The sequence below is a fragment of the Ovis aries genome, chromosome X, assembly GCF_016772045.2.
Source record: "Ovis aries strain OAR_USU_Benz2616 breed Rambouillet chromosome X, ARS-UI_Ramb_v3.0, whole genome shotgun sequence".
NCBI lineage: Eukaryota > Metazoa > Chordata > Mammalia > Artiodactyla > Bovidae > Ovis > Ovis aries.
The window spans coordinates 129,879,512-129,906,486 of NC_056080.1; the positions used below are offsets into that span (position 1 = coordinate 129,879,512).

The 26,975-nt window shown below is 42.2% G+C and overlaps 1 protein-coding gene across 1 annotated transcript; it reads right to left on the bottom strand.

The window, feature by feature from the left end:
• Nucleotides 1-1,620: 1,620 nt before the first annotated feature.
• ESX1 (ESX homeobox 1) lies at nt 1,621-6,188 on the bottom strand. Its single transcript, XM_004022738.5, has 4 exons — nt 5,973-6,188; nt 5,331-5,784; nt 4,148-4,193; nt 1,621-1,965 (listed from the first exon to the last, which is right to left on the bottom strand). The coding sequence occupies exons 1-4, from the start codon at nt 6,034-6,036 to the stop codon at nt 1,621-1,623; spliced, it is 909 nt and encodes a 302-aa protein (XP_004022787.2). The 5' UTR covers nt 6,037-6,188.
• Between the last annotated feature and the right edge of the window lie 20,787 nt (nt 6,189-26,975).

The window sequence follows — 26,975 nt, forward strand, 5'->3', positions numbered from 1 at the left end:
GATTATTTCCAAAAGATGTGACAGTCTTTAATGTTCACATCTTAGCATCCTTTTACTGTTTATGAATATTGCTAAAGCTTTTTAAAAAAATAATTATTGTTTCTTAAGTATTTATTTGGCTGTGTCAGATCTTAGTTGCTGCATGTGGAATCTTTAGTTGTGGCATGTGGGATCTAGTTCCCAGAACAGGGATCGAACCTGGACCCCTTACATTGGGAATGTGGAGTCACTCCATTGGGAGCCACTAGCCCACTGGGGAAGTCCCTGCTAAAGTTGATTTCTACAATAAAAAGCAGATTCTAACACAAAAATAAACAAAAATAATGGACCTGGCCTCCTTTCCCCACCTCCCATTTTTTTTATCACTTGGCAGTTTTACATGAAGACATTACGAGCAAAGCGAAAGTCTGCTTCTTTTTAGGGCTTCCCAGGAGGCATAGTGGTAAAGAATCTGCCTGCCAGTGCAGGAGATGCAAGAGACACGGGTTCAATCCATGGGTTGGGAAGATCCCCTGGAGGAGGGCATGGCAAACCACTCCAGTATTCTTGCCTGGAGAATTCCATAGACAGAGGAGCCTGGCGGGCTCTTTATAATGAGTGCCTATTTTGGAGCACTATTCAAGGGACCATCTCTTGGATGTCGGGTGTGACAAAATAAAAAGTGTGATCGTCTGCCTCTGAGCTGAGGATGCTACAATAATAGACTTGTTCAGGCTGGGAGCAAGTGTGAGAAAACAAGAGCCCTTTTTTGATCTTAATGGAGCCCCCTCTTGTGTCTTAGAACCAGAATGGTTCCCATTCCATCATGTGTGTGCTCAGTCATGTCTTACTCTGTGACTCATGGACTGTAGCCTGCCAGGCTCCTCTGTCCATGGCTATTGAGCTCCTTGAATAGAATATGTCCCCACTTGAAAACACACTGTACCTCACTAATGGCTCATACCTCCCCATCTTGCATATGTACACGCTCCCAAAGGGGAAGGGTGCAGATGGGGTTGTGGGGAGAACATGTGGTCAGTGTAAACCTGTTACAGGCACTGGGAGGACTCTGATGTGCATAACCTATTATAGTGACTCAGACCCATTACATTATGGAAGGAAGCATCTTTGACCTTCTCTTTGAATTGCATTGCCTTAGCAATTCGCGTTGGAGAAGGCGATAGCACCCCACTCCAGTACTCTTGCCTGGAAAATCCCATGGATGGAGGAGCCTGGTAGGCTGCAGTCCATGGGGTCGCTAAGAGTCGGACACAACTGAGTGACTTCACTTTCACTTTTCACTTTGAGAAGGAAATGGCAACCCACTCCAGTGTTCTTGCCTGGAGAATCCCAGGGACAGGGAAGCCTGGTGGGCTGCCCTCTATGGGGTCGCACAGAGTCAGACACGACTGAAGTGACTTAGCAGCAGCAGCAGCAACTCTCATACACACACCCACTTAGCCCATTTGACACAATCAATATATTCCTAATTTGTCTCTTTATCGGAAACACCATGTGCCCTCCCAAAGTAACTGGCACTCATTTTACACATTTACGCAGTTATTTTAACAGGTTTTTATTTGTTGTGCACAATGTATATGTAGCAGAAACACCCTGTGGAAAACTGTCTGAATAACATATTCAGAAATAGGGGCCTATAAAATGACCGTTGATGACAGGGGCCCATGCCACTCCTACAGGGGCCAGACCAAAGTGAGGCACAGGTACCGGGTAAGGCAAAGGCATCCTCCATGGCCTGGGTGGCAGAGGTGGAGGTAGCACAGGTGGTGGGGGCAGCCCAGGGGGCAGGCCTGGACGTGGCACTGCAGGAATGTATCTCCATGCAGGCTGCCTAGCAGGGAATACATGATAGGGCCCATTAAAGATTACCCCCATAGGGTGGCCGAAGGCAATAGGGTGCACATTTCTAAACATCAGTGCCCTCTGGTATCTTCTCCATTTGGCCCTTCGGTTTTGAAACCAAACCTTCAATCAGAGGGAAAAAAAGAGATGGCTTTAGTATACTGAACAGTTAATGTCATACTAGAAAACACCTATCATGCAAATCTGCCATTGAGATTTTACACTGCCACAGCAGAAGCTATTTCCTTATTGCTAAACTCTGTTAGGAAAGTAAACAGCTCACCTCCCTCAGTTAATCCTTAGTGAGCCAAGCCTAGTCCAGACTTTGGCACATTGAATTGTCTCTCATTTTTAACATTCCTTAATGAGTTTTTTCCAAGTCTTGTATGCAGGCCTAATTGATGAATTGCACCAGGTCCCTGCTGTTAATGTCCATGCCTGGGAGCAGATGCTATGTCAATGGAGGCTCAATCATGGGAGGCCCACGGACTTTGTGGCTTGTCTTGCTTGTTGCTTCAGCAACACGAGAGTTGATAAAGTCCTGGACACTGCCTTGATATTTTAGCTGTTAGTGTTAAGGAAAGTTTAGCTTAACTAAACCAAAATCACTAAACCCCAAATCCTTTTCCCCAGATAAGATACCCTGTTGGCATCACTGTCAATTTTGTATGCTCCAATCTGCCCTACCCTCCAAACCTTCCTGGGCTCAGGACAAGGGCAGCTTATTTGGTTCTAGCTTCAGTTTCAGGTTGCAAGACAAGAGCCACTGTTTACCCAGAGTGTTAGGGTACCCGAGGTCCTGCCAGCTCTACTCCTTAACCAGGAGACCCCAATCCCATCATTCATTCCTAAGGCAGAAAGGTCCAATCATGTCCAGTCCTGTGGGGACAAGGGTCACAAAAGAGGCTCCTCTCTAAATGCTTACCAATCATTAACAAACAAACAAGCTATCAATTAGACTTTACTTTCCTATTAGCATAGCAGGTGATGGGGTTTACCTTGTATTTAATTATTCTGGATCTTCCCAAACTGCAAGTTTTAAGCTGTCTTTTCTCTCTCCCATTTTAGGATTATGTGTCCTTATACTACATGCAAATACAGTCTGAAGAAGGCCACTGTAATAAAGCTCATTCTGGAGGGATTAAAACATACCTGGGGTCTAATCTCCCTAAACATAGCCAAAATCTCATGGATGGCAAATTTTAGTATGGGCCAATATTAGGTCCATATTCCCAATACTGGTTTCATAAAACATCTGTCATACTTGCACACGATGGGTAGAGGAAGCATCTATTAAGTTTCTTGGGGGAAATCATGCTGCAGTATTTAGAAATATATAAGAACATTGTATTTTTCCTTACTTGTGTTTTCTGGCTCATATTCCCTTCAGAAATCCATTGAGAGGACTATGTAAACCAAAGGACGAGGAAAAACAATTCAGCAAACTTTTCCTCTGGGCTTACCTTGTCTGTCAGATTCGTTCTGAGACCAGGCCTGACTGTTGGTCCAGCCTGTGGAATTAGGATGCCAGCGCCCAGTGGTCTGCTTTTCTGCACACCACTGACAGATGCACGGTGTATTTCCATCACTGCTCACATATGTTGTTGTTTAATGCCTAAGTCATGTCCGACTCTTTTGTGATTCCATGGACTATAGCCCACCAAGCTCCTCTGTCCATGGGATTTTCCTGGCAAGAATCCTGGAGTGGGTTGCCATTTCCTTTTCCATGGGATCTTCCCAACCCAGGGATCAAACCCAACTATCCTGCATTGATAGGTGAGCTTTTTATGGCTGAGCCACCAGGGAAGCCCTGAACTCACACTCATGCTCTAGGGCAAAACAACTAAGCCATCTGATATATATGTATATATAGATATACATATATATCTAATCCATATATACGTCTATATCCATACATATCGGAGAAAGCAATGGCAACCCACTCCAGTACTCTTGCCTGGAAAATCCCATGGGTGGAGGAGCCTGGTGGACTGCAGTCCATGGGGTCGCAGTCGGACATGACTGAAGCAACTTAGCAGCAGCAGCAGCAACAGCCTCCCTAAAGGATGCCAGTGTTAGAAGATGAACTTTATTCACTGGAAAAAAAACTGTGTGTGTGTGTGTGTGTGTGTGTGTGTGTGTATGTGTGTAGAGAGAGGAGAGAGGTCTGTGTTCTACGTTTTTCCCTGTGTGTGTTTGTATGGAAAAGACAACAAAGCACACCAAATTGAGAGTTTTCAGGACAAAACCTAAAGCATGTTTTAGAATGGCTGCCCAGCCAATCTTAAAATTAAGATTTACTAACCTGCACTCTTCTTTCAGCCAAATTCAGACGTCTTGCAATCTCCTCTCTGACGGGGGAAAAGTGCAAATTCAGTATTTGGAATTGTGGATAAAATATATCATTTACATTTCTGTTAATTACAATTTTCTGTAATACGGTTTATGGTTTACTTAGAGAGGGTCTTCCCGTGGACAACTCACCCATTAATTAAAATATAAAAAGGGAATACATATTAAAATTCCTGGTAATGTGCCTGTTACTTCAATATGACTCAATTAATTTTTCCATTTGTGCAACAGCAGAGAACTTGAAAATCTTTTCACTTTTACGGAGATCCCTCCGTAAAAATAACTAAAACGACAATCCCCCCTCCCCCGCAAAAAAAAGCGCCGTTTTAAACCCAAGTATTTCTGTTTACTGTAAAAGGGAGCGGTGAACTCTCGTGGAGAAACTTCAAGCCGCATCAGCCAAGCAATCAAGGGCGAAGGACATATACAATGGAACCAGAAAGGGCGCCCATAAACCTCACACCGATTCTTCCTGATGCCCCATTCCTATCGGGACAGAATAGGCCTTCCCCTTCGTACTCAATGGAGAAGGAAATGGTAACCCACTCCAGCATTCTTGCCTGGAGAATCCCACGGACAGAGGAGCCTGACGGACAGAGGAGCCTGGCGGGCTACACCCCACGGGGTCGCTGAGTCCAACACGACTGAGCGACAACCACTTCGTACTCTAGGGGGCTCCTGCCCGGGCTTTTTAACGGTCAAAACTCTGCCGCCTGGAAACAGCGCTCCACGTGGCAGGGCCGAGAGACCAGGGTGAGCGCTAGGAGGCGCTCTCCTCGTGCGCAAAATTTAAATGGCGTGGAAAAAGCGGAGTAATCACGATGAAGTTTTACTGCAATATTTAAAATATAAAAATGCATGCAAAACCCCACGATGAGCAAATTACCAAGATTTTAAATTAAATCAATATTAATCTGCCCTGCTTTACTTGTTCCACCCTACTCCCGGCCCTCTCTTGCACCCCTGCAAGCTCTGCAGGGTTCGCTCCAACCCCCGCGAGCTAGGGCACCCTCGAGCCTCTAAAGTGGCTTTTGGCCCGGGAGAGGAGGGGGAAGGGTCCTGGGGAAGAACCTAAGGCGTCCTGGATGGCGCGCGGGCCAGCGAAGAACTGGGCGTCTCCGGAGCCAGCCACTTACCGTGCAAACACGTCGGGGTATTGAATGTGGTGGAAAACTCGCTCCAGCTCCAGCAGCTGCAACTGGGTGAAAACAGTGCGGCAGCGGCGCTGCTTTCTCGCCGCAACCTGGGGCCCCTGGATGGCCAGGGGGTCCGGCTCCTCCTGCTGCGGCGGGGGCTCAATACCGCCCCCGTCGCCCTCACGGTTTTCATCGCCCTCACGGTTTTCATCGCCCTCACGGTTTTCATCGCTCTCACGGTTTTCACCGCCCTCACGGTTTCCATCGGCCTCACGGTTTTCGTCGTCGTCACGGCTTTCCTCGGTCTCGCGGTTTTCGTCGTCCAGGAGGTTGGAGCCGGCCTTGCCAAAGTAGTTTGCGGCTGCGGCTGCAGCTGCTTCTCCGGGCTCAGGTGAGGACCGAGTTTCATCTTCCACTCCGTTTAAAACCTCCGAGATCAGGGTAGGTTCCACATCTGGGAAAAGAGGAAAGCAAAAGGGAGAGACTGGGTCAGGGGGGCCTGGAGCCCACAGTGCGCGAGCTGGAGGGGGCCGGGGCCGTGTTGGAGGAGGAGCTGCTGTGCAGTGTCCACCTGCCCTTCCCAGGGAAAGTTCCTTTTCTGGGATTTGCCGAAGCACCTGCCATCGCCGTCTAGGTACTAACCATGCAGTTCGTCCTCGTCGATTCCCAAGTTGTGGAATCCTATGTCAAAGTGGCTGCTGTCCATGCTTTGATTGCTGTCGATGAAAGCCTGCGCTTCTGCAGACTTTGCGCTGGGTGTGAGGCGATCCGAGGATCTGGGCTCGAGTTGGGACCAGCGGTCTCGAGCTGTGCTCTTCTGGCGCCGGGACCTCTTCTGGCGCCGATACTGGGGCTTGCGCGCCTTATATAGAGGTTTTGTTGCCTTCCGCGAGTTCAAAGTGTACCCGCTGGAGTCAGATAGACGCCCCCTAGTAGGTTTCACATTGCCTCTGGTGGGGGTAGGTGGGGCCCGATGTGTGTGCAGTGGGGGGTAGGGCGTGGAAGTAAAATAGGGCGAGTGCGTGTGAGAGTGGTGCTGGTAGTGGATACTCTTGTTCGGGGAACCGTGACTCCAACTTGTAGTTTAATTGACTGCTTCCAACTTGGACGAAATGTCTGGTTGGAGGAAGGGGCTGCGCTGGATTGCAAAAGCCATTTGGGGTCAGGGGTGGAGTGCATAAAACTTCGGCTCCTGGAGCGCTCGTGGAGAAGTGTTTGGGCAATATTCATCCGCCCAACCCTCGTGCAATTCGCCAATGCCGAGGGGTTTGTTTTCCCAGAGGAAAAGGTGGAGAGGTAGGGGTAGGGACGACGCGGAACCCCCAGCAAACCAAGCAAAGTAGCATGAAGTTATTCTTGCATTGGGCTCGGAGCAGAAGTTGGTGGAATGGATGGGACTATATGATTCTGCTCCATTCGCGCTCAAAATCCGCAAAGTCCAAGAATCTGGCTAGTGGTTAAGACAAAATGATAAGCTTGGAGGCTGTTTGCCCGTTTTTTTTTTTTTTTTTTTTTTGCACGGGGTTTGTGAAATCAGATCCCACCGTGCATTTTGGGAGCTGGAGTTTACTGTTTGGGTTTGCAACGCAGTCCAGGTGCTCAGATGAAAGCTGCAAGATGTCCCACGCGCCTCTTATGAAAGCTCCAATGACAAGATTTTTAGTAATGAACTCACGTCAGAGTTCAAGTGTAAAAACCTGCCAAGTGCTTAGTGCATCCAAGAATGCCTGTGCTGCACGGGCCCCTTCCACCAGCTCCTGGCGCAGGCAACATTTGCTGTGCTAGGTTGCTGCGCATCTAGGAACGCCGCTTTGCAGGCGCCCAAAGCGCGCCTAATTCCGGGGCGGTACTGTATACCTGGCAGAAGTGCAGGCATTCCCCACTACCATTTCTGCTCCTCTTCGCTCCCTCCATTTATCTAGAATTATACTACTGAGCTGTTTTCCCTACGGGTGTGTCCAATAAATTAAAAGGGGCTAAGCCACGAATGAAGACTGGTTCTTCGGCCAAAAAGTATTTGCAGGTGTCCCAGGACGTTTTAACGTCCTTCATGTTATAAGAATCACTTCTTTGGGACTTTCCTGGACGTCCAGTGGTTGACTCCGTGCTGCCACTGTAGCGGGCACAGGTTCCACCGCTGGTCGGGGAAGTAAGATCGGGAAGATTCCCATAAGCCGCTTGCTGCTGCTGCAAAGTCGCTTCAGTCGTGTCCACAAGCCGCTTCGCGTGGCAAAAAAAAAAAAAAAAGTCCCGTGCTCGACACTGTACATACTTTTACTTTTTTTACAACCACCATTATTATTTCTCTCTCTCTCTCTCTTTTTTTAACAAAGAAAACTGAGCCCCAGGGAAGCCCGGCAACTTGACCACAGGCTTACGAGCGAGTTTGTGTACTTTTCAACATGTTCTTGCTGTCTTATTTCAAAGGAGTAAATAATGGTGCGATTCCAGGAGGAGTGGAGGAGGGTGAAAGGTATTTTGCAGGCTATTGGGCAGTCTTTAAAAATCTTGAGTGCCAGGGGTCTCTACCTCCTCCTGCTCTGGCTCAAGCCTCTTGCCTGCAACTAGCAGCCCCCGCTGCTGCTGCTGCTGCTAAGTCGCTTCAGTCGTCCGACTCCGTGCGATCCCATAGACGGCAGCCCACCAGGCTCCCCTGTCCCTGGGATTCTCTAGGCAAGAACACTGGAGTGGGTTGCCATTTCCTTCTCCAATGCATGAAAAAGTGAAAGTGAAGTCGCTCAGTCGTATCCGACTTTTAGCGACCCCATGGACTGCACCTACCAGGCTCCTCCGCCCATGGGATTTTTCAGGCAAGAGTACTGGAGTAGGGTGCCATCGCCTTCTCCGGTCATTTCAGTCATAGTATATTCACTGTGTTGTGTAACCATTACTATTACCAAATTCAAAAACATATTCATCATCCCATAAAGAGACCATACCCGTTAGCAGTCATTTCACAGGCCCCCTCCCTGGAGCCCCTGTTAAACACTAATGTACTTTTTCTATGGATTTCCCTATTCTGTGTATTTCACTCAAGTGCAGTCATACAATTTGTGAACATTTGTGCCTGACTTTTTTCACCTGAAGTTATCTCTGTTGTGCCATGTATCAGTACCTCAATTTTTATGATTGTTGTATTCCATCGTACAGATAGACCACATTTTCTTTATGCATTTGCATCTGGTGAACATTTGAGTTGTTTCCACCTTTTGGTGATTATGAATAACACTGCTTTGATTGTTATGAGCAGTCGTGTACAAGTTTTGTTGGAATATCTGTTTTCAATTTGGGGGGTATACATTTAGGACTGGAGTAACTGGGTCATATGTTTAATTTTTTGAGGGAACACCAAGCTGTTTTCCACAGCAGCTGCACTATTTTACATTCCTACCAGCAAGGTAGGGTTCCAATTTATCCATATCCTCGCCAACCTTTGTTATTTTCAGGGTTTTTAAAAATTACAGCCATCCTAGTGGGTGTGAAGTGGTATCACTTATGGTTTTGATTTACATTTTCCTAATGATTAATGATGTTGAGCATATTTTCATGTGCTTATTGGCCATTGTATATCTTCCTTGGAGAAATTTCTATTTGTGCTTTTGCCTGTTTATTAACTGGGTGTTTGTCTTTTTGTTGTAGAGTTGAAGAGTTCTTTATATATTTGAATACTAGACTCTATGATTTGCAAATATTTTCTACCATTTCCCCAAAATGTAAATTTTCTTTTCACTTTCTTATTAGGGGCCTTTGTTGTTTGCAATCACAAGCCTGCCCTCATGTGGTTTTGGAGTTCAAATGAATACTATCGGCATAGCCCAATTCATTTTTAGTGGCAAATCCAGACATATGGCAGGAGCAAATCTGATCCTTTCTGGAGGAGTCTACTTCTCAGCCTTTAACAAGACCCTCACAGATAAAGCTAGCCAAACATACACACAGTTTTTTAAAAAGCCACTATCAGCACAAATAATAAACTAAAGGTGTAGATCTCCAAAGTTACTATCAGATGCAAACGACTTAGAAACATGTTTAAATAAATGAAAGGATATAAAAAAGACAAGGAAGATATATTAATAAATAAATATCAGAAAGAACCAAATAGAATTTCTAGAAATGGAACTAAAAGATGAATGTTTTTTTCTTATGTGGTAAATAGACATCATGTAAAATTTACTGTATTAACCATTTTAAAATGTTCAATTCAGTGGCATTTAGTACATTCATAATCCTGTGCAATCATTATGACTATCTAGTTACAGAACATTTTCATCACTCCAGAAGGTAATTTGTACCCATTAAGCACTCACTCCCCATTTTCACCTTCCCCATCCCTTGGCAACCATGAGTCTACTTTCTGTCTTTATAGATTTACCTACACTGGACATTTCATATAAATGGAATCATCATATTGGCCTTTTGTGTCTTTCACTTAGCATAATATTGAGTTCATCCATGTTGTAGCATGAATCAGTATTTTATTTCTCTTACTAGGAGGCATCAGGCACCAGCCTTCAGGAGCTCAATGCTAGGATAAAATGGATCTGATATCCCCATATAGCAGCTTGAGGTGACCTAGGTGTGGCGTTGGCACTACCACACCAAGATGGCACACTTGCCTGCCATCTCCTTGCTGAAGTTTGACTTGCTGATGCGGCCTCAGTAGGTTTTACACAGGGATGCACTCTTGAAAACCAAATTTCTAGTTAAACCACTCTATCCATGAGGAGTCCTGCAGGGGCAACACTCCCTTTGTGAAGGAACTAATGATCCTTGAATGAAGACCAGGAATCTTGATTCTGTCTGTAAACTGAATCAATCTCTAGATGTGTTTTAAGGACTCTAGCAGTCAAGAAAGCTGTACCATCATGGACATTTTGTACTTATAGATTACATTTCTGCTGCAGGTGGGGCCACCTATCTCAGCTGAGGCCAGCAGTGAGGGTGGGGTGGAGGGATTTGGGGCTCCTTAAGGCCTATAGGAGCCCATTCATAGCACTGTGTGGTTTCTAATTCTTAGTTTTCCCTACAGAGGACTCTAGCTAGGCATTTGAAATATTTTCAGTCCTTGACCAAAATTTTCTATAGAGTATCCCTGATAATCCACCACAAAAAAGACTGACAGGAAGAGTGGGGTGGCTTCTGATGAAACACCAGTGATGTGATGTCAGTTTTTATTAATTATCATACATAGATTATTCATTTATGTCAAAAGCCAAAACTTTGGCTTCTTAAAAAAAGAATAAGCATAGATATAAGGGGCATATGGAGGTGTTTCATACCTACCTTTGCGAGAACCATAGTTTTCTGTAATTCCTTCAGACTCTTAAGACTGTCTGTATTTCCTCAGAGAGGAAAACTCTCTGAGGCGATTTGCATATGTAGTCCTAGCCTTTAGAGAGGATGGGAGGGAAGGAAAGACAGCCTGGAGATAGATGTCTGTTACTACTTGCAATTTTATGTGGCAGTAAAAGTGATTGATATTTGCATTTCCTATCCTGTCTTGAAACACCACATACCCTTCAGGTTTGTACTATGGAACTGAATCTTTTGCACATGAAATTCCAGTCCAGACGCTGGGCCTTTTTTGCTGTAACCAAGAGTCAAGAATAAAATTCTATGATGTTTCTTTAAATTCGACCCAATTTCACTCCAATAAAAATTAACTTAAAAACTCTGCCCAATCTCTTTGGTCAGTGTTCCCAGAAAGTTTGTAGAATGACTGCTGGTAATGGCTGCAAGCGCTGATGCATGAATCTTTACACTACCTGGGGCATCCTGGACTCAAGCTTCTAAAGGTCTGCTCCCTACTGCTGCGTAGGGGTCCTTCAGAGGGAAACTTTTCATGACCATCTGCATCCTTCCTATGACCTAGGAAAGTACTTTGCAGTCTACCTTGTGTGTGTCCATGCTCAGTCGTGTCTGACTCTTTGTGATGCCATGGACTCTAGCCAGGCTCCTCTGTCCATGGGATTTTCCAGGCAAGAGTACTGGAGTGGGGAGCCATTGCCTTCTCCCAAAGAAGCCACAAATGACATCAAATCATATAAACTCACCCATAACCTTGCCTATCATCCTTATGTGGTAACAACAACTTTCTTTTTTTTTTTATGTGTTTTTTTACAAGTTCTGTATTACAGTTAACTATCTGATATTTTATCTTAGTTATCTACCATTATATCATAATTATTTCTTACACTTTAAACTTTTTAAATTGTAGAGTATGACAGTTTCTTGTTCATTCATGTGTTCTCTCATTCATTCATTCTACCAATATTTATTGCCAACCATACACACTTTTATATTTCAGTGTCAAGGAAACTGCCTGATGTGTTTTGGATGGTCAATAAATATGTATTGAATGAATGAATAGATTTCAAGCACTATTCTGAATTACCAGTTTTCTTAATCATTTTCCCCAGTGGTAAACTTTTTTTCCCCCTTTTTCCCCCTATTTTATAACAAGTACATTTTTGGGCATGAATAATTTGTGGGAAGAATTTCAGTGGATAGAGTTCAGAGATTGGAGAGAGAGTCTAGGCAGATAGCTCAAAACGAAGATGACACAGAAAGAGCGTATTTGTGGGCCAGAAAATAGTTCAGTTGGCTGGAGATGAACTAGGGGAGACATGGGAGCCAGGATTGAAATGTGGTAATAGTTCCTTGTGTGTGTCTAGAAGTTCCTAATTTAAAGAATGCTTTTATGAGCATCAGTTTACATATTCTTATGGCATTATTATTTCCACTTTATAATAAATGAGAAAACTGAAGGTGAGAGAGTTTGACCTGCTCAAGTTTGCACAGCTAGTAAGAGACAGAGTTAGACTTGGGCTTTGAAATATATATATTTAGGAGTCTGGGTTTCATCTTGAGAGTAATGGGGGGTTGGAGAGGTTTTTTTTTGTAAGTTAATTTATTTATTTTAATTGGAGGCTAATTACTTGACAATATTGTGGTGGTTTTTGCCATACATGCACATGAATCAGCCATGGGTTTGCATGTGTCCCTCATCCTGAAACCCCTCCCACCTCCCTCCCCGTCCCATCCCTCAGGGTCATCCCAGTGCACCGGCCCTGAGCGCCCTGTCTCATGCATCAACCTGGACTGGCCATCTGTTTCACATATGGTAATATATATGTTTTAATGTTATTTTCTCAATCATCCCACCCTCGCCTTCTCCAAGAGTCCAAAAGTCTGTTGTTTACATCTCTGTCTCTTTTGCTGTCTCGCATACAGGGTCACTATTACCATCTTTCTAAGTTCCATATATATATGCTATGAACATTCATGTACAGGTTTTTGTGTGAGCATCAGTTTCATTTCACTGCTAGAAATCCCCAAGTATTCGATATCTGGATCTTCTGGTAGTTGTATGTTTAGTTTTTTTTTTTTTAATAAACTGCCAAACAATTTTCTGGAGTGGCTATACAAGTTTATACCCCTACCAATATCTTTAATAGAGGGTCTTCGTATCCTCACCAACATTTTTTTCTTAACCATGCTGATAGGTATGCAGTGATACCTCATTGTGGATATCTCATTAAGAAAATTTGCTGTTTTTCTTATGGGTGATGATATTGAACAGCTTTTCATGTACTTATTTGACATCTCTGTATCCTCTGCAGGTCTGTGCATGCCTCTTGCATATTTTCTAGGTGTATTGTTTTTTCCTGTTGAGTTTTGAGATTTCTTTATATATTGATATATTCTAGATTTTTTTTTTTTACTAGTTATGTCATTTGCAAGTGCTTTCTCTTAGTTTGTCTTTTGATGCTCTCAGCAGGGTCTTTGGGAGATTGAAAGTTTTTTTTTGTTAAATTATTTATTTGGCTGTGCAGAATCTTAGTTGTGGCATGGAGGATCTTTGAGCTTAGTTGCAGCCTGTGAGACCTAGTCCCCTGACCAGGGATCAAACCTAGTGCCTCTGCACTGGGAGCATGGAGTCTTAGTCAGTGGATCACCAGGGAAGTCTCAGAAGAGTAAAAGTTCTTTAAAATTTATTTTCTCCAGTTTTATTGAGATGTAATTGACATATAGCCCTATATAAGTTTAAGATATACTGCATAATGACTTGTTGTTCAGTAGATCAGTCGTGTCTGACTCTTTGTGACCTCCTGAACTGCAGCATGCCAGGCTTCCTTGTCCTTCACCATCTCCTGGAGTTTGCTCAAACTCATATCCATTGAGTCGGTGATGCCATCCAACCATCTCATCCTCTGTCGCCCCCTTCTCCTCCTGCCTTCAATCTTTTCCAGCATCAGGGTCTTTTCCAATGAGCTGGTGATTCACATTAGATGGCCAAAGTACTGGAGCTTCAGCTTCAGCGCCAATCCTTCCAATGAATATTCTGGGTTGAATTCCTTTAGGACTGACTGGGTTGATCTTGCTGCTGTCCAAGGGGTTCTCAAGAGTCTTCACCAGCACCACAGTTCAAAAGCAGCAATTCTGTGGCACACAGCTTTCTTTATGGCCCAGCTCTCACATCCATACATGACTACTGGGTAAACCATAGCTTTGACTATACACACCATTGTCAGCAAAGTGATGTCTCTGCTTTTTAATATGCTGTCTATATTTGTCATAACTTTTCTTCCAAGGAGCAAGTGTCTTTTAATTTCATGGCTGCAGTCACCACCCGCAGTGATTTTGGAGCCCAGGAAAATAAAGTCTGTCACTGTTTCCATTGTTCCCCCATCTACTTGCCATGAAGTGATGGGACCAGATGCCATGATCTTAGTTTTTTGAATGTTGACTTTTAAGCCAGCTTTTTCACTCTCCTCTTCCACCTTCATCAAGAGGCTTTTAGTTCCTCTTCACTTTCTGCTATGAGGGTGGTGTCATCCGCATACCTGAGGCTATTGATATTCCCCCTGGCAATCTTGATTCCAGCTTGTGATTCATCCAGCCTGGCATTTCACGTCTGCATAGAAGTTAAATAGGCAGGGTGACAATATACAGCCTTGCTGTACTCCTTTCCCAGTTTTGATTCAGTATGTTGTTCCATGTCCAGTTCTAACTGTTGCTTCTTGACCTGCATATAGGTTTCTCAGGAGGCAGGTATGATGGTCTGGGATTCCCATCTCTTTAAGAATTTTCCATAGTTTGTTGTGATCCACATAATCAAAAGCTTTAGCATAGTCAATGAAGCAGAAGTGGATTTTTTTTTTTGAATTCTCTTGCTTTTCCTGTGATCCAATAGATATTGGCAATTTGATTTCTGGTTTCCTCTGCCTTTTCTAAATCCAGCTTGTACATATGGAAATTCTCAGTTCATGTGCTGTTGTAGACTAACTTAAAGGATTTTGAGCTTCACCATGCTTGCCTGTGAGATGAGTGCAACTGTGCAGTAGTTTGAATGTTCTTTGGCATTGCCTTTCTTTGGAATTGGAACAAAAACCGACCTTTTCTTTTTTTTTTTTTTTTTTTTTTTTAAATTTTAAAATCTTTAATTCTTACATGCATTCCCAAACATGAACCCCCTCCCACCTCCCTCCCCATAACATCTTTCTGGGTCATCCCCATGCACCAGCCCCAAGCATGCTGCATCCTGCGTCAGACATAGACTGGCGATTCAATTCACATGATAGTATACATGTTAGAATGTCATTCTCCCAAATCATCCCACCTCTCCTCTCCTCTGAGTCCAAAAGTCCATTATACATCTGTGTCTCTTTCCTGTCTTGCATACAGGGTCGTCATTGCCATCTTCCTAAATTCCATATATATGTGTTAGTATACTGTATTGGTGTTTTTCTTTCTGGCTTACTTCACTCTGTATAATCGGCTCCAGTTTCATCCATCTCATCAGAACTGATTCAAATGAATTCTTTTAACGGCTGAGTAATACTCCATTGTGTATATGTACCACAGCTTTCTTATCCATTCATCTGCTGATGGACATCTAGGTTGTTTCCATGTCCTGGCTATTATAAACAGTGCTGCGATGAACATTGGGGTACATGTGTCTCTTTCAATTCTGGTTTCCTCGGTGTGTATGCCCAGCAGTGGGATTGCTGGGTCATAAGGTAGATCTATTTGCAATTTTTAAGGAATCTCCACTGTTTTCCATAGTGGCTGTACTAGTTTGCATTCCCACCAACAGTGTAGGAGGGTTCCTTTCTCCACACCCTCGCCAGCATTTATTGCTTGCAGATTTTTGGATCGCAGCCATTCTGACTGGTGTGAAGTGGTACCTCATTGTGGTTTTGATTTGCATTTCTCTAATAATGAGTGATGTTGAGCATCTTTTCATGTGTTTGTTAGCCATCCGTATGTCTTCTTTGGAGAAATGTCTATTTAGTTCTTTGGCCCATTTTTTGATTGGGTCGTTTATTTTCTGAGTTGAGCTGCAGAAGTTGCTTGTATATTTTTGAGATTAGTTGTTTGTCAGTTGCTTCATTTGCTATTATTTTCTCCCATTCAGAAGGCTGTCTTTCACCTTGCTTATATTTTCCTTTGTTGTGCAGAAGCTTTTAATTTTAATTAGATCCCATTTGTTTATTTTTGCTTTGATTTCCAGAATTCTGGGAGGTGGATCATAGAGGATCCTGCTGTGATTTATGTCTGAGAGTGTTTTGCCTATGTTCTCCTCTAGGAGTTTTATAGTTTCTGATCTTACATTTAGATCTTTAATCCATTTTGAGTTTATTTTTGTGTGCGGTGTTAGAAAGTGATCTAGTTTCATTCTTTTACAAGTGGTTGACCAGTTTTCCCAGCACCACTTGTTAAAGAGATTGTCTTTACTCCATTGTATATTCTTGCCTCCTTTGTCAAAGATAAGGTGTCCATATGTGTGTGGATTTATCTCTGGGCTTTCTATTTTGTTCCATTGATCTATATGTCTGTCTTTGTGCCAGTACCATACTGTCTTGATGACTGTGGCTTTGTAGTAGAGCCTGAAGTCAGGCAAGTTGATTCCTCCAGTTCCATTCTTCTTTCTCAAGATTGCTTTGGCTATTCGAGGTTTTTGTATTTCCATACAAATCTTGAAATGATTTGTTCTAGTTCTGTGAAAATGTGGCTGGTAGCTTGATAGGGATTGCATTGAATTTGTAAATTGCTTTGGGTAGTATACTCATTTTCAGTATATTGATTCTTCCAATCCATGAACATGGTATATTTCTCCATCTATTAGTGTCCTCTTTGATTTCTTTCATCAGTGTTTTATAGTTTTCTATATATAGGTCTTTAGTTTCTTTAGGTAGATATATTCCTAAGTATTTTATTCTTTTCGTTGCAATGGTGAATGGAATTGTTTCCTTAATTTCTTTTCTACTTTCTCATTATTCGTGTATAGGAATGCAAGGGATTTCTGTGTGTTGATTTTATATCCTGCAACTTTACTATATTCATTGATGATCTCTAGTAATTTTCTGGTAGAGTCTTTAGGGTTTTCCATGTAGAGGATCATGTCATCTGCAAACAGTGAGAGTTTTACTTCTTCTTTTCTGATTTGGATTCCTTTTATTTCTTTTCTGCTCTGATTGCTGTGGCCAAAACTTCCAGAACTATGTTGAATAGTAGCGGTGAAAGTGGACACCCTTGTCTTGTTCCTGACTTTAGGGAAATGCTTTCAATTTTTCACCATTGAGGATAATGTTTGCTGTGGGTTTGTCATAGATAGCTTTTATTATGTTGAGGTATGTTCCTTCTATTCCTGCTTTCTGGAGAGTTTTTATCATAAATGGATGTTGAATTTTGTCAAAGGCCTTCTCTGCATCTATTGAGATAATCATATGGTTTTTATTTTTCAATTTGTTAATGTGGTGAATTACATTGATTGATTTGCGGATATTGAAGAATCCTTGCATCCCTGGGATAAAGCCCACTTGGTCATGGTGTATGATCTTTTAATGTGTTGTTGGATTCTGATTGCTAGAATTTTGTTGAGGACTTTTGCATCTATGTTCATCAGAGATATTGGCCTGTAGTTTTCTTTTTTGTGACATCTTTGTCAGGTTTTGGTATTAGGGTGATGGTGGCCTCATAGAATGAGTTTGGAAGTTTACCTTCCTCTGCAATTTCTGGAAGAGTTTGAGTAGGATAGGTGTTAGCTCTTCTCGAAATTTTTGGTAGAATTCAGCTGTGAAGCCATCTGGACCTGGGCTTTGTTTGCTGGAAGATTTCTGATTACAGTATCAATTTCCGTGCTTGTGATGGGTCTGTTAAGATTTCTATTTCTTCCTGGTTCAGTTTTGGAAAATTGTACTTTCTAAGAATTTGTCCATTTCTTCCACGTTGTCCATTTTATTGGCATACAACTGCTGATAGTAGTCTCTTATGATCCTTTGTATTTCTGTGTTGTCTGTTGTGATCTCTCCATTTTCATTTCTAATTTTATTGATTTGATTTTTCTCTGCTTCTTGATGAGTCTGGCTAATGGTTTGTCAATTTTATTTATCCTTTCAAAGAACCAGCTTTTGGCTTTGTTGATTTTTGCTATGGTCTCTTTTGTTTCTTTTGCATTTATTTCTGCCCTAATTTTTAAGATTTCTTTCCTTCTACTCACTCTGGGGTTCTCCAACTCTTCCTTTTCTAGTTGCTTTAGTTGTAGAGTTAGGTTATTTATTTGACTTTTTCTTGTTTCTTGAGGTATGCCTGTATTGCTATGAACTTTCCTCTTAGCACTGCTTTTATAGTGTCCCACAGGTTTTGGGTTGTTGTGTTTTCATTTTCATTAGTTTCTATGCATATTTTGATTTCTTTTTGATTTCTTCTGTGATTTGTTGGTTATTCAGAAGTGTGTTGTTCAACCTCCATATGTTGGAATTTTTAATAGTTTTTCTCCTGTAATTGAGATCTAATCTTAATGCATTATGGTCAGAAAAGATGCTTGGAATGATTTCGATTTTTTGAATTTATCAAGTTTAGATTTATGGCCCAGGATGTGATCTATCCTGGAGAAGGTTCCATGAGCACTTGAAAAAAGGTGAAATTCGTTGTTTTGGGGTGAAATGTCCTATAGATATCAATTAGGTCTAACTGATCCAATGTATCATTTAAAGTTTGCGTTTCTTTGTTAATTTTCTGTTTAGTTGATCTGTCCATAGGTGTGAGTGGGGTATTAAAGTCTCCCACTATTATTGTGTTATTGTTGATTTCCCCTTTCATACTTGTTAGCATTTGTCTTACATATTGTGGTGCTCCTATATTGGGTGCATATATTTATAATTGTTATATCTTCTTCTTGGATTGTTCCTTTGATCATTATGTAGTGGCCTTCTTTGTCTCTTTTCACAGCCTTTGTTTTAAAGTCTATTTTATCGGATATGAGTATTGCCACTCCTGCTTTCTTTTGGTCTCTATTCGCGTGGTATATCTTTTCCAGCCCTTCACTTTCAGTCTGTATGTGTCCCTTGTTTTGAGGTGGGTCTCTTGTAAGCAGCATATAGAGGGGTCTTGTTTTGTATCCATTCGGCCAGTCTTTGTCTTTTTGGTTGGGGCGTTCAACCCATTTACGTTTAAGGTAATTATTGATAAGTATGATCCCGTTGCCATTTACTTTATTGTTTTGGGTTCGGGTTTATACACCCTTTCGTGTTTCCTGTCTAGAGGATATCCTTTAGAATTTGTTGGAGAGCTGGTTTGGTGGTGCTGAATTCTCTCAGCTTTTGCTTGTCTGTAAAGCTTTTGATTTCTCCTTCGTATTTGAATGAGATCCTTGCTGGGTACAGTAATCTGGGCTGTAGGTTATTGTCTTTCATCACTTTAAGTATGTCTTGCCATTCCCTCCTGGCCTGGAGAGTTTCTATTGACAGATCAGCTGTTATCCTTATGGGAATCCCCTTGTGTGTTATTTGTTGTTTTCCTTGCTGCTTTTAATATTTGTTCTTTGTGTTTGATCTTTGTTAATTTGATTAATATGTGTCTTGGGGTGTTTCGCCTTGGGTTTATCCTATTTGGGACTCTCTGTGTTTCTTGGACTTGGGTGATTATTTCCTTCCCCATTTTAGGAAGTTTTCAACTATTATCTCCTCAAGGATTTTCTCATGATCTTTCTTTCTGTCTTCTTCTGGGACTCCTATAATTCGAATGTTGGAGCGTTTCATATTGTCCTGGAGGTCTCTGAGATTGTCCTCGTTTCTTTTAATTCGTTTTCTTGTTTCCTCTCTGATTCATTTATTTCTACCATTCTATCTTCTATTTCACTAATCCTATCTTCTGCCTCTGTTATTCTGCTATTTGTTGCCTCCAGAGTGTTTCTGATCTCATTTATTGTGTTATTCATTATATTTTGACTCTTTTTATTTCTTCTAGGTCCTTGTTAAACCTTTCTTGCATCTTCTCAATCCTTGTCTCTAGGCTATTTATCTGTGTTTCCATTTTGATTTCAAGATTTTGGATCATTTTCACTATCAATATTCGGAATTCCTTCTCCGGTAGATTCCTACTTCTTCCTCTTTTGTTTGATTTGGTGGGCAACTCTCCTGTTCCTTTACCTGCTGAGTATTCCTCTGTCTCTTCATCTTGGTTATATTGCTGCGTTTGGCGTGGCCTTTTATATTCTGATAATTTGTGGAGTTCTCTTTATTATGGAGCTTCCTCACTTTGGGTGGGGTTCTATCAGTGGTTTGTCAAGGTTTCCTGGTTAGGGAGGCTTGTGTTGGAGTTTTGGTGGGTGGAGCTGGGTTTCTTCTCTCTGGAGTGCAGTGGAGTGACCCGTAATGGGTTATGAGACATCAAAGGTATTGGGATAATTTTGAGCTGCCTGTATATTGAGGCTCAGGGAGTGTTCCTGTGTTGCTGGAGAATTTGCGTGGTATGTCTTGTTTTGGAACTTGTTGGCCCTTGGGTGGAGCTTGGTTTCAGTGTAGGTATGAAGGCTTTTGATGAGCTCCTATTGCTTAATGTTCCCTGAATTCAAGAGTTCTCTAATGTTTTCAGGCTTTGGGTTTAAGCTTCCTGCTTCTGGTTTTCAGTTTTATTTTCACAGTAGCCTCTAGACTTCTCCATCTATACAGCACCGATGATAAAACATCTAGGTTAAAGATGAAAAGTTTCTCCACCTTGAGGACACTCAGAGGTTCACTGAGTTACAAGGAGAAGAGAAGATGGAGGGGGTAATTAGAGGTAACTGGAATGAGATGCGGTGAGATCAAGAGAGGAGAGAGCAAGCTAGCCAGTAGTCACTTCCTTATGTGCGCTCTATAGTCTGGACCGCTCAGAGGTATTTACAGAGTTATACGGGAAGAGGAGGAGGAAGTAGACAGAGGTGACCAGGAGGATAAGAGAGAGAATGAGTAGGAGAGAGACAAATCCTGCCAGTAACCAGTTCCTTAGGTGTTCTCTACCGTCTGGAACACACAGAGATTCACAGAGTTGGATAGAGAAGAGATGGGGAGAAAGAGACAGAGGCCACCTGGTGGAGAAAAAGAGAGGCCAGAGGAGGAGAGAGTGGACAAGCCAGTAATCTTGCTCTCAGGTAAACTTGGGTAGTGAAGTTTGGGTTTTTAAATGTACAAAATTGACAACAAAGATTAAAAATCTGGAGTAGAGGTTGGATTTTCAAAGATACAATATTAAAGAAAAGCAGAAGGAAAAGGAAGAAAAAAAAGAATTATTAAAAACAAACAAACAAACAAAAAAACAAAACAAAACACCAACAACCATCCAAAGAGTATATATGGTGTTTGCCTTAAAAAAAAAAGTCTTTTTTTTTTAAAAATAGTAATACTAGGTTATAGAAATAAAAATTAGAGGAGAAATAGATGATTTAACAATTAAAAAAAGCTCGGAAAAAAGAAAAAAATGCAAAGGCAAAAAAAAAGAATGATTTTAAAAATATTAAAAATTAAAAATATATCTGGCTCTTCTCTGATGTTATGGGCCGTGTGGGCTCACTTCCAAGGTGGTTCCCTCTGTTTAACTTCTTCTGTTTGCTGGTTTTTAGGCTCACTAGTTCAGTCGCGCTGTGGGGAGGGGGGATGCTGATTTTGAAGACAATGGTCTGCTTTTCTGGTTGCCTGATGTCCTCTGCCCGCCTACCGAAGTTGTTTTGTGGAGTTTGCTCGGCGTTGAAATGTTCTTTTGAGGAATTTGTGAGGGAGAACGTGATCTTCCCGTCCTATTCCTCCGCCATCTTTCCCTCCCTCCAAAAACCGACCTTTTCCAGTCCTGTGGCCACTGCTGAATTTTACAAATTTACTGGCATACTGAGTGCAGCACTTTCACAGCATCATCTTTTAGGATTTGAGATAACTCAGCTGGGAGTTCACTACCTCTACTAGCTTTGTTTATAGTAATGCTTCCTAAGGCCCACTTAACTTCACACTCTAGGATGTCTGGCATTAGGTGAGTGAACACACCATCGTGGTTAGCTGGGATATTAAGATATTTTTAATATAGTTCTTCTGTGTATTCTTGCCGCCACTTCTTAATATCTTCTGCTTCTGTTAGGTCCATACCGTTTCTGTCCTTTATTGTGCCCATCTTTGCATGAAATGTTCCTTTTGGTATCTCTAAGTTTCCTGAAGAGATCTTTAGTCTTTCCCATTCCGTTGTTTTTCTCTATTTCTTTGCATTATTGAAGAAAGATAAGAAAGAAAGGCTTTCTTATCTCTCCTTGTTATTCTTTGGAACTCTGCATTCAGATTGGTATATCTTTCCCCATCTGATGTAATAGACATATAGCCCTGTATAAGTTTAAGTTGTACTTCATAATGACTCAATGTACATGTATTATGAAATGATTACCACAATATATTTAATTAGCACACATTTCCTCATATAGTTACAAAAAATTTTTCCTGGTAATGAGAACTTTTAGGATCTAATCTGTTAACAACTTTCAAATTTATCATGTAGCACTCTTTTAAAAAAAATTGAAGTATAGTTGATGTACAGTATTATGTTACAGGTGTAGTACAGTACAGTGATTCATGATTTTTAAAGGTTACCATGCATCACTGTAAAGTGTAGCCATCATGTTGTACATTACATTTACAGTATTTATTCACCTTACAACTGGAAGTATGTACCTTTTGACCACCTTCATCCATTAAAAGTTTTTAATTTTGATGAGATCTGATTGTTCAGTTTTCCCCTTTAGGGATCATGCTATGTCTAAGAATTCTTTGCCTAACCCCAGACCCTGAAGGCATTCTCCTATTTTCGTCCTAAAAGCTTTACACTTTTATGATATACTTTTAAATTTGTGATCCATTTGAGTACATTTTTGTAGAAGATGTGAAGTTGAAGCTGAGGTTTATCTTTTTGCCTGTGAATATCCAATTGTTCCATCACCATTTGAGAGCTTTTGCATGCTTGTCAAAAATCAGTTGTGTGTATTTGCTGTGCTAAGCTCAGTCGTGTCTGACTCTTTGTGACTCTATGGACTGTAGCCCACCAGGCTCCTCTGTCCATGGGATTCTCCAGGCAAGAATACTGGAGTGGGTTGTCATTTCCTACTCTAGGGCATCTTCCCAACCCAGGGATCAAGCCTGTGTCTCCTGCATCGCAGGGAATTTCTTTACTGTCTGAGCTACCAGGGAAATCCCATGGACATACTTGTGTGCATCTATTTCTGGCATCTTTATTCTGCTTTTCTTATTTATTGATATGTGTTTGTCTCTCTGCTAATACCACACAGTCTTGATTGTTCTAATTATGTCTGAAAATCAAGTGGATTGATCCCTCTCACTTTATTCTTTTAAAAAATTGTTTGACCTGTTCTAGTTCCTTTGCCTTTCCATATAAATTTTAGAACAAGCTTTTCTATGTTTGGGGCTTCTCTGGTGGCTCAAATGGTAAAGAATTTGCCTGCAGTGCAGGAGATATGGGTTCAATCCCTGGGTCAGGAACATCCCCTGGAGAAGAAAATGGCTACCCACTCTAGTATTCTTGCCTAGAAAATTTCATGGACAGAGGAGCCTGGCTGGCTAAAGGGGTCACAAATAGTCAGACATGACTGAGTGACTAACACTTTATATGTTTAAAGTAAAAATCTTGAAGGGATCTCGCTAGGAATTGCTTTCAACCTCTATACCAAATTGGGAAGAATTAGCCCCTTTACTATGTTGAATCTTTCAACTTATGAACACTATATGTCTCTCATTGGGGGATTTGAAATAGAGTGGTAACGTGATTTGATATGTGTTTTCTAAAAATCACACTGGATGTATGGAGAACCTGTTCAGGCGGGCAGATCAATGAGGATATGTGTAGTCATTTAGGTGAGAGAAGGTGATGGTTTGAATGAGGTGATGGAGGTGGAGAGAAGAAACTAGCTTTGAGGTTTGTTTTTGAAGTAGAAGTAATAGACTAAATATAGAGATTAAGAGGAAAGTGTTAAGGATGATTTCTGGGTTTCTTGCTTGAGCCAGAAGATGACACCTCTTACAGAGGGGAATATCACAAGGACCAAAGTTTTGGGGAAAGAGGATGAATTTGATTGTGGATGTTGTGCGTTTGGGTTGTTTGTGGGCTTTCCAGATGTCTATTGTATCTAGTAGGCAGTTGAATGGGGCTTCCCTGGTGACTCAGTGGTAGAGAATGTGCCTGCCAGTGCAGGAGACACAGGTTTGATCCCTGGGTCAGGAACATCCCCTGGAGAAGGAAATGGCAACCCACTGCAGTATTCTTGCCTGGAAAATCCCATGGACAGAAGAGGCTGGCAGGTTACAGTCCATGGGGTCGCAAATGAGTCAACATGTCTTAGTCACTGAACAAAAACAACAGAGGCAATTGAATACAGAGTAAAAACCTAAGGGGAAAATGAGTACTCCAGATATTTATATCTGTACTTAAACTTGCCCTTGTATCATTTGTATTGATACAGATGGATAACCTTGGCCCTCAAGGGTCGAGGTCGAGACTTAACCTCCAGGACCCCAGAAATTTGCAAAGGTTTGCTCTCCCTGCTTTCTTGAGGGTTGGGCAGTAATTGTAGATTGCTGATGCCAAGGAACACGAAAAAGGTACACAGATGATGAATTCAAAATGTATCAGTTCAGTTCAGTTCAGTTCAGTCACTCAGTCCTGTCCACCTCTTTGTGACCCCATGAATCACAACACGGCAGGCCTCCCTGTCCATCACCAACTCCAGGAGTTTACCCAAACTCATGTCCATCAAGTCGGTGATGCCATCCAGCCATCTCATCCTCTGTCGACCCCTTTCCCTCCTGCCCCCAATCCCTCCCAGCATCAGGGTCTTTTCTAATGAGTCAACTCTTCACATGAGGTGGCCAAAGTATTGGAGTTTCAGCTTCAGCATCAGTCCTTCCAATGAACACCCAGGACTGATCTCCTTTAGGATGGAGTAGTTGGACCTCCTTGCAGTCCAAGGGACTCTCAAGAGTCTTCTCCAACACCACAGTTCAAAAGCATCAATTCTTCAGCACTCAGCTTTCTTCACAGTCCAACTCTCACATTCATACATGACCACTGGAAAAACCATAGCCTTGACTAGACGGACCTTTGTTGGCAAAGTAATGTCTCTGCTTTTGAATATGCTGTCTAGGTTGGTCATAACCTTCCTTCCAAAGAGTAAGTGTCTTTTAATTTCAGGGTTGCAGTCACCATCTGCAGTAATTTTGGATATACACCTTTCAAAAAATCTATAGAACAATAAACTGTGGAAAATTCTGAAAGAGATGGGAATACCAGAACACCTGACCTGCCCCTTGAGAAATGTGTATGCAGGTCAGGAAGCAACAGTTAGAATTGGACATGGAACAACATACTGGTTCCAAATAGGAAAAGGAGTATGTCAAGGCTGTATATTGTCACCCTGATTATTTAACTTATTTGCAGAGTACATCATGAGAAACGCTGGGCTGGAAGAAGCACAAACTGGAATTAAGATTGCCAGGAGAAATATCAATAACCTCACATATGCAGATGACACCACCCTTATGGCAGAAAGTGAAGAAGAACTAAAGAGCCTCTTGATGAAAGTGAGAGAGGAGAGTGAAAAAGTTGGCTTAAGGCTCAACATTTAGAAAACTAAGATCATGGCATCTGGTCCCATCACTTCATGGGAAATAGATGGGAAACAGTGGAAACAGTGTCAGACTTTATTTTGGGGGGCTCCAAAATCACTGCAGATGGTGATTGCAACCATGATATTAAAAGACGCTTACTCCTTGAAAGGAAAGTTACGACCAACCTGCTGCTGCTGCTAAGTCACTTCAGTCGTGTCCACCTCTGTGCAACCCCATAGATGGCAGCCCACCAGGCTCCCCTGTCCCTGGGATTCTCCAGGCAAGAACACTGGAGTGGGGTGCCATTGCCTTCTCCTATGACCAACCTAGATAGCATATTAAAAAGCAGAGACATTACTTTGCCAACAAAGGTCCATCTAGTCAAGGCTATGGTTTTTCCTGTGGTCATGTAATGGATGTGAGAGTTGGACTGTGAAGAAAGCTGAGTGCTGAAGAATTGATGCTTTTGAACTGTGTTGTTGGAGAAGACTCTTGAGAGTCCCTTGGACTGCAAGGAGGTTCAACCAGTCCATCCTAAAGGAGATCAGTCCTGGGTATTCATTGGAAGGACTGATGCTGAAGCTGAAACTCCAATACTTTGGCCACCTCATGTGAAGAGTTGACTCACTGGAAAAGACCCTGATGCTGGGAGGGATTGGGGGCAGGAGGAGAAGGGGACGACAGAAGTTGAGATGGCTGGATGGCATCACCAACTCGATGGACATGAGTTTGGGTAAACTCTGAGAGTTGGTGATGAACAGGGAGGCCTGGCGTGCTGCGAGTCATGGGGTCACAAAGAGGTGGACACTACTGAACAATTGAATTGAACTGAATGGAAAAAGTCTATTGTTGAAGTATTAACATTGTATATGCTTGCTGGACAGACAAAACTTTTTTTTAAATTTTTGATGGGGGCACTGAAAGGGCAGTTCTATTTATACTTTTGGAGATGGTGGTGTTTTGGGGGGAGGCAGGTGAAAATGGGAACTGTAACTCATTTTAGCTGTGCTCTTATTTACCCCCATGAAACAGATTTGGGATCTTTTTCTCTTATTCCAATGAGTTGAGTACAGGCTCCTGCTAAGGAGGAGCCAGAGTCATGAACTGAGGTTTGTAGATGGTTTGTTGCAAGCAGGGTGAATAACAGGTGTGGGACTTTTAAAACAGGTTCTCTTTCATATTTCCCAGGTGCACATTTGTTTGTCTAGAACCATTTCATTTTATTTTTTAAAAGGGACTGACTTTTAAAAATGTATTTACTTACTCATTGGTTCATTCATTTTCGGCTGCCCTGGCTCTTCGTTGCTTTGTGTGGCCTTTCTCTAGTTGGGGGTGAGTGGACCATACTCTTCCTTGTGGTGCATGGGCTTCTCCCTGCAGTGGCTCCTCTTGTTGTGAAGCATAGGCTCTAGGTGTGTGGGCCTCAGGATCTGTGGCACACAGGCTCAGTAGTTGCAGCTTAGTGTGCTGGCTCAGTAGTTGTGGCATCCCGGCTTAGCTGTTCTGTAGTATGTGGAATCTTCCTGGACCAGGGATCAAACCCATATCCCCTGCATGGGAAGGGGCAGGTGGATACTTATTCACTGTGCCACCAGGGAAGTCCAGGAAACATTTTAGGATGCTGTCAACATTGGGGGTTTTCTGTAGTGATGGGGGGGGACCTGTCATGGGCTAAGAAATACAGTAAGTCCCCTACCTACAAACCTTTAAGTTGCGAACTTTCAAAGAT

What these genes read in the sequence shown, in the direction of transcription:
- ESX1 (XM_004022738.5), bottom strand. Translation starts at nt 6,036, where the DNA reads ATGGACAGCAGCCACTTTGACATAGGATTCCACAACTTGGGAATCGAC. An exon ending in CGACGAGGACGAACTGCATG is followed by an intron (nt 5,785 to 5,972) that starts GTTAGTACCTAG and finishes CTCTTTTCCCAG; the next exon opens with ATGTGGAACCTACCCTGATC. An exon ending in TGGCTGAAAGAAGAGTGCAG is followed by an intron (nt 1,966 to 4,147) that starts GTTAGTAAATCT and finishes CTCTGATTGAAG; the next exon opens with GTTTGGTTTCAAAACCGAAG.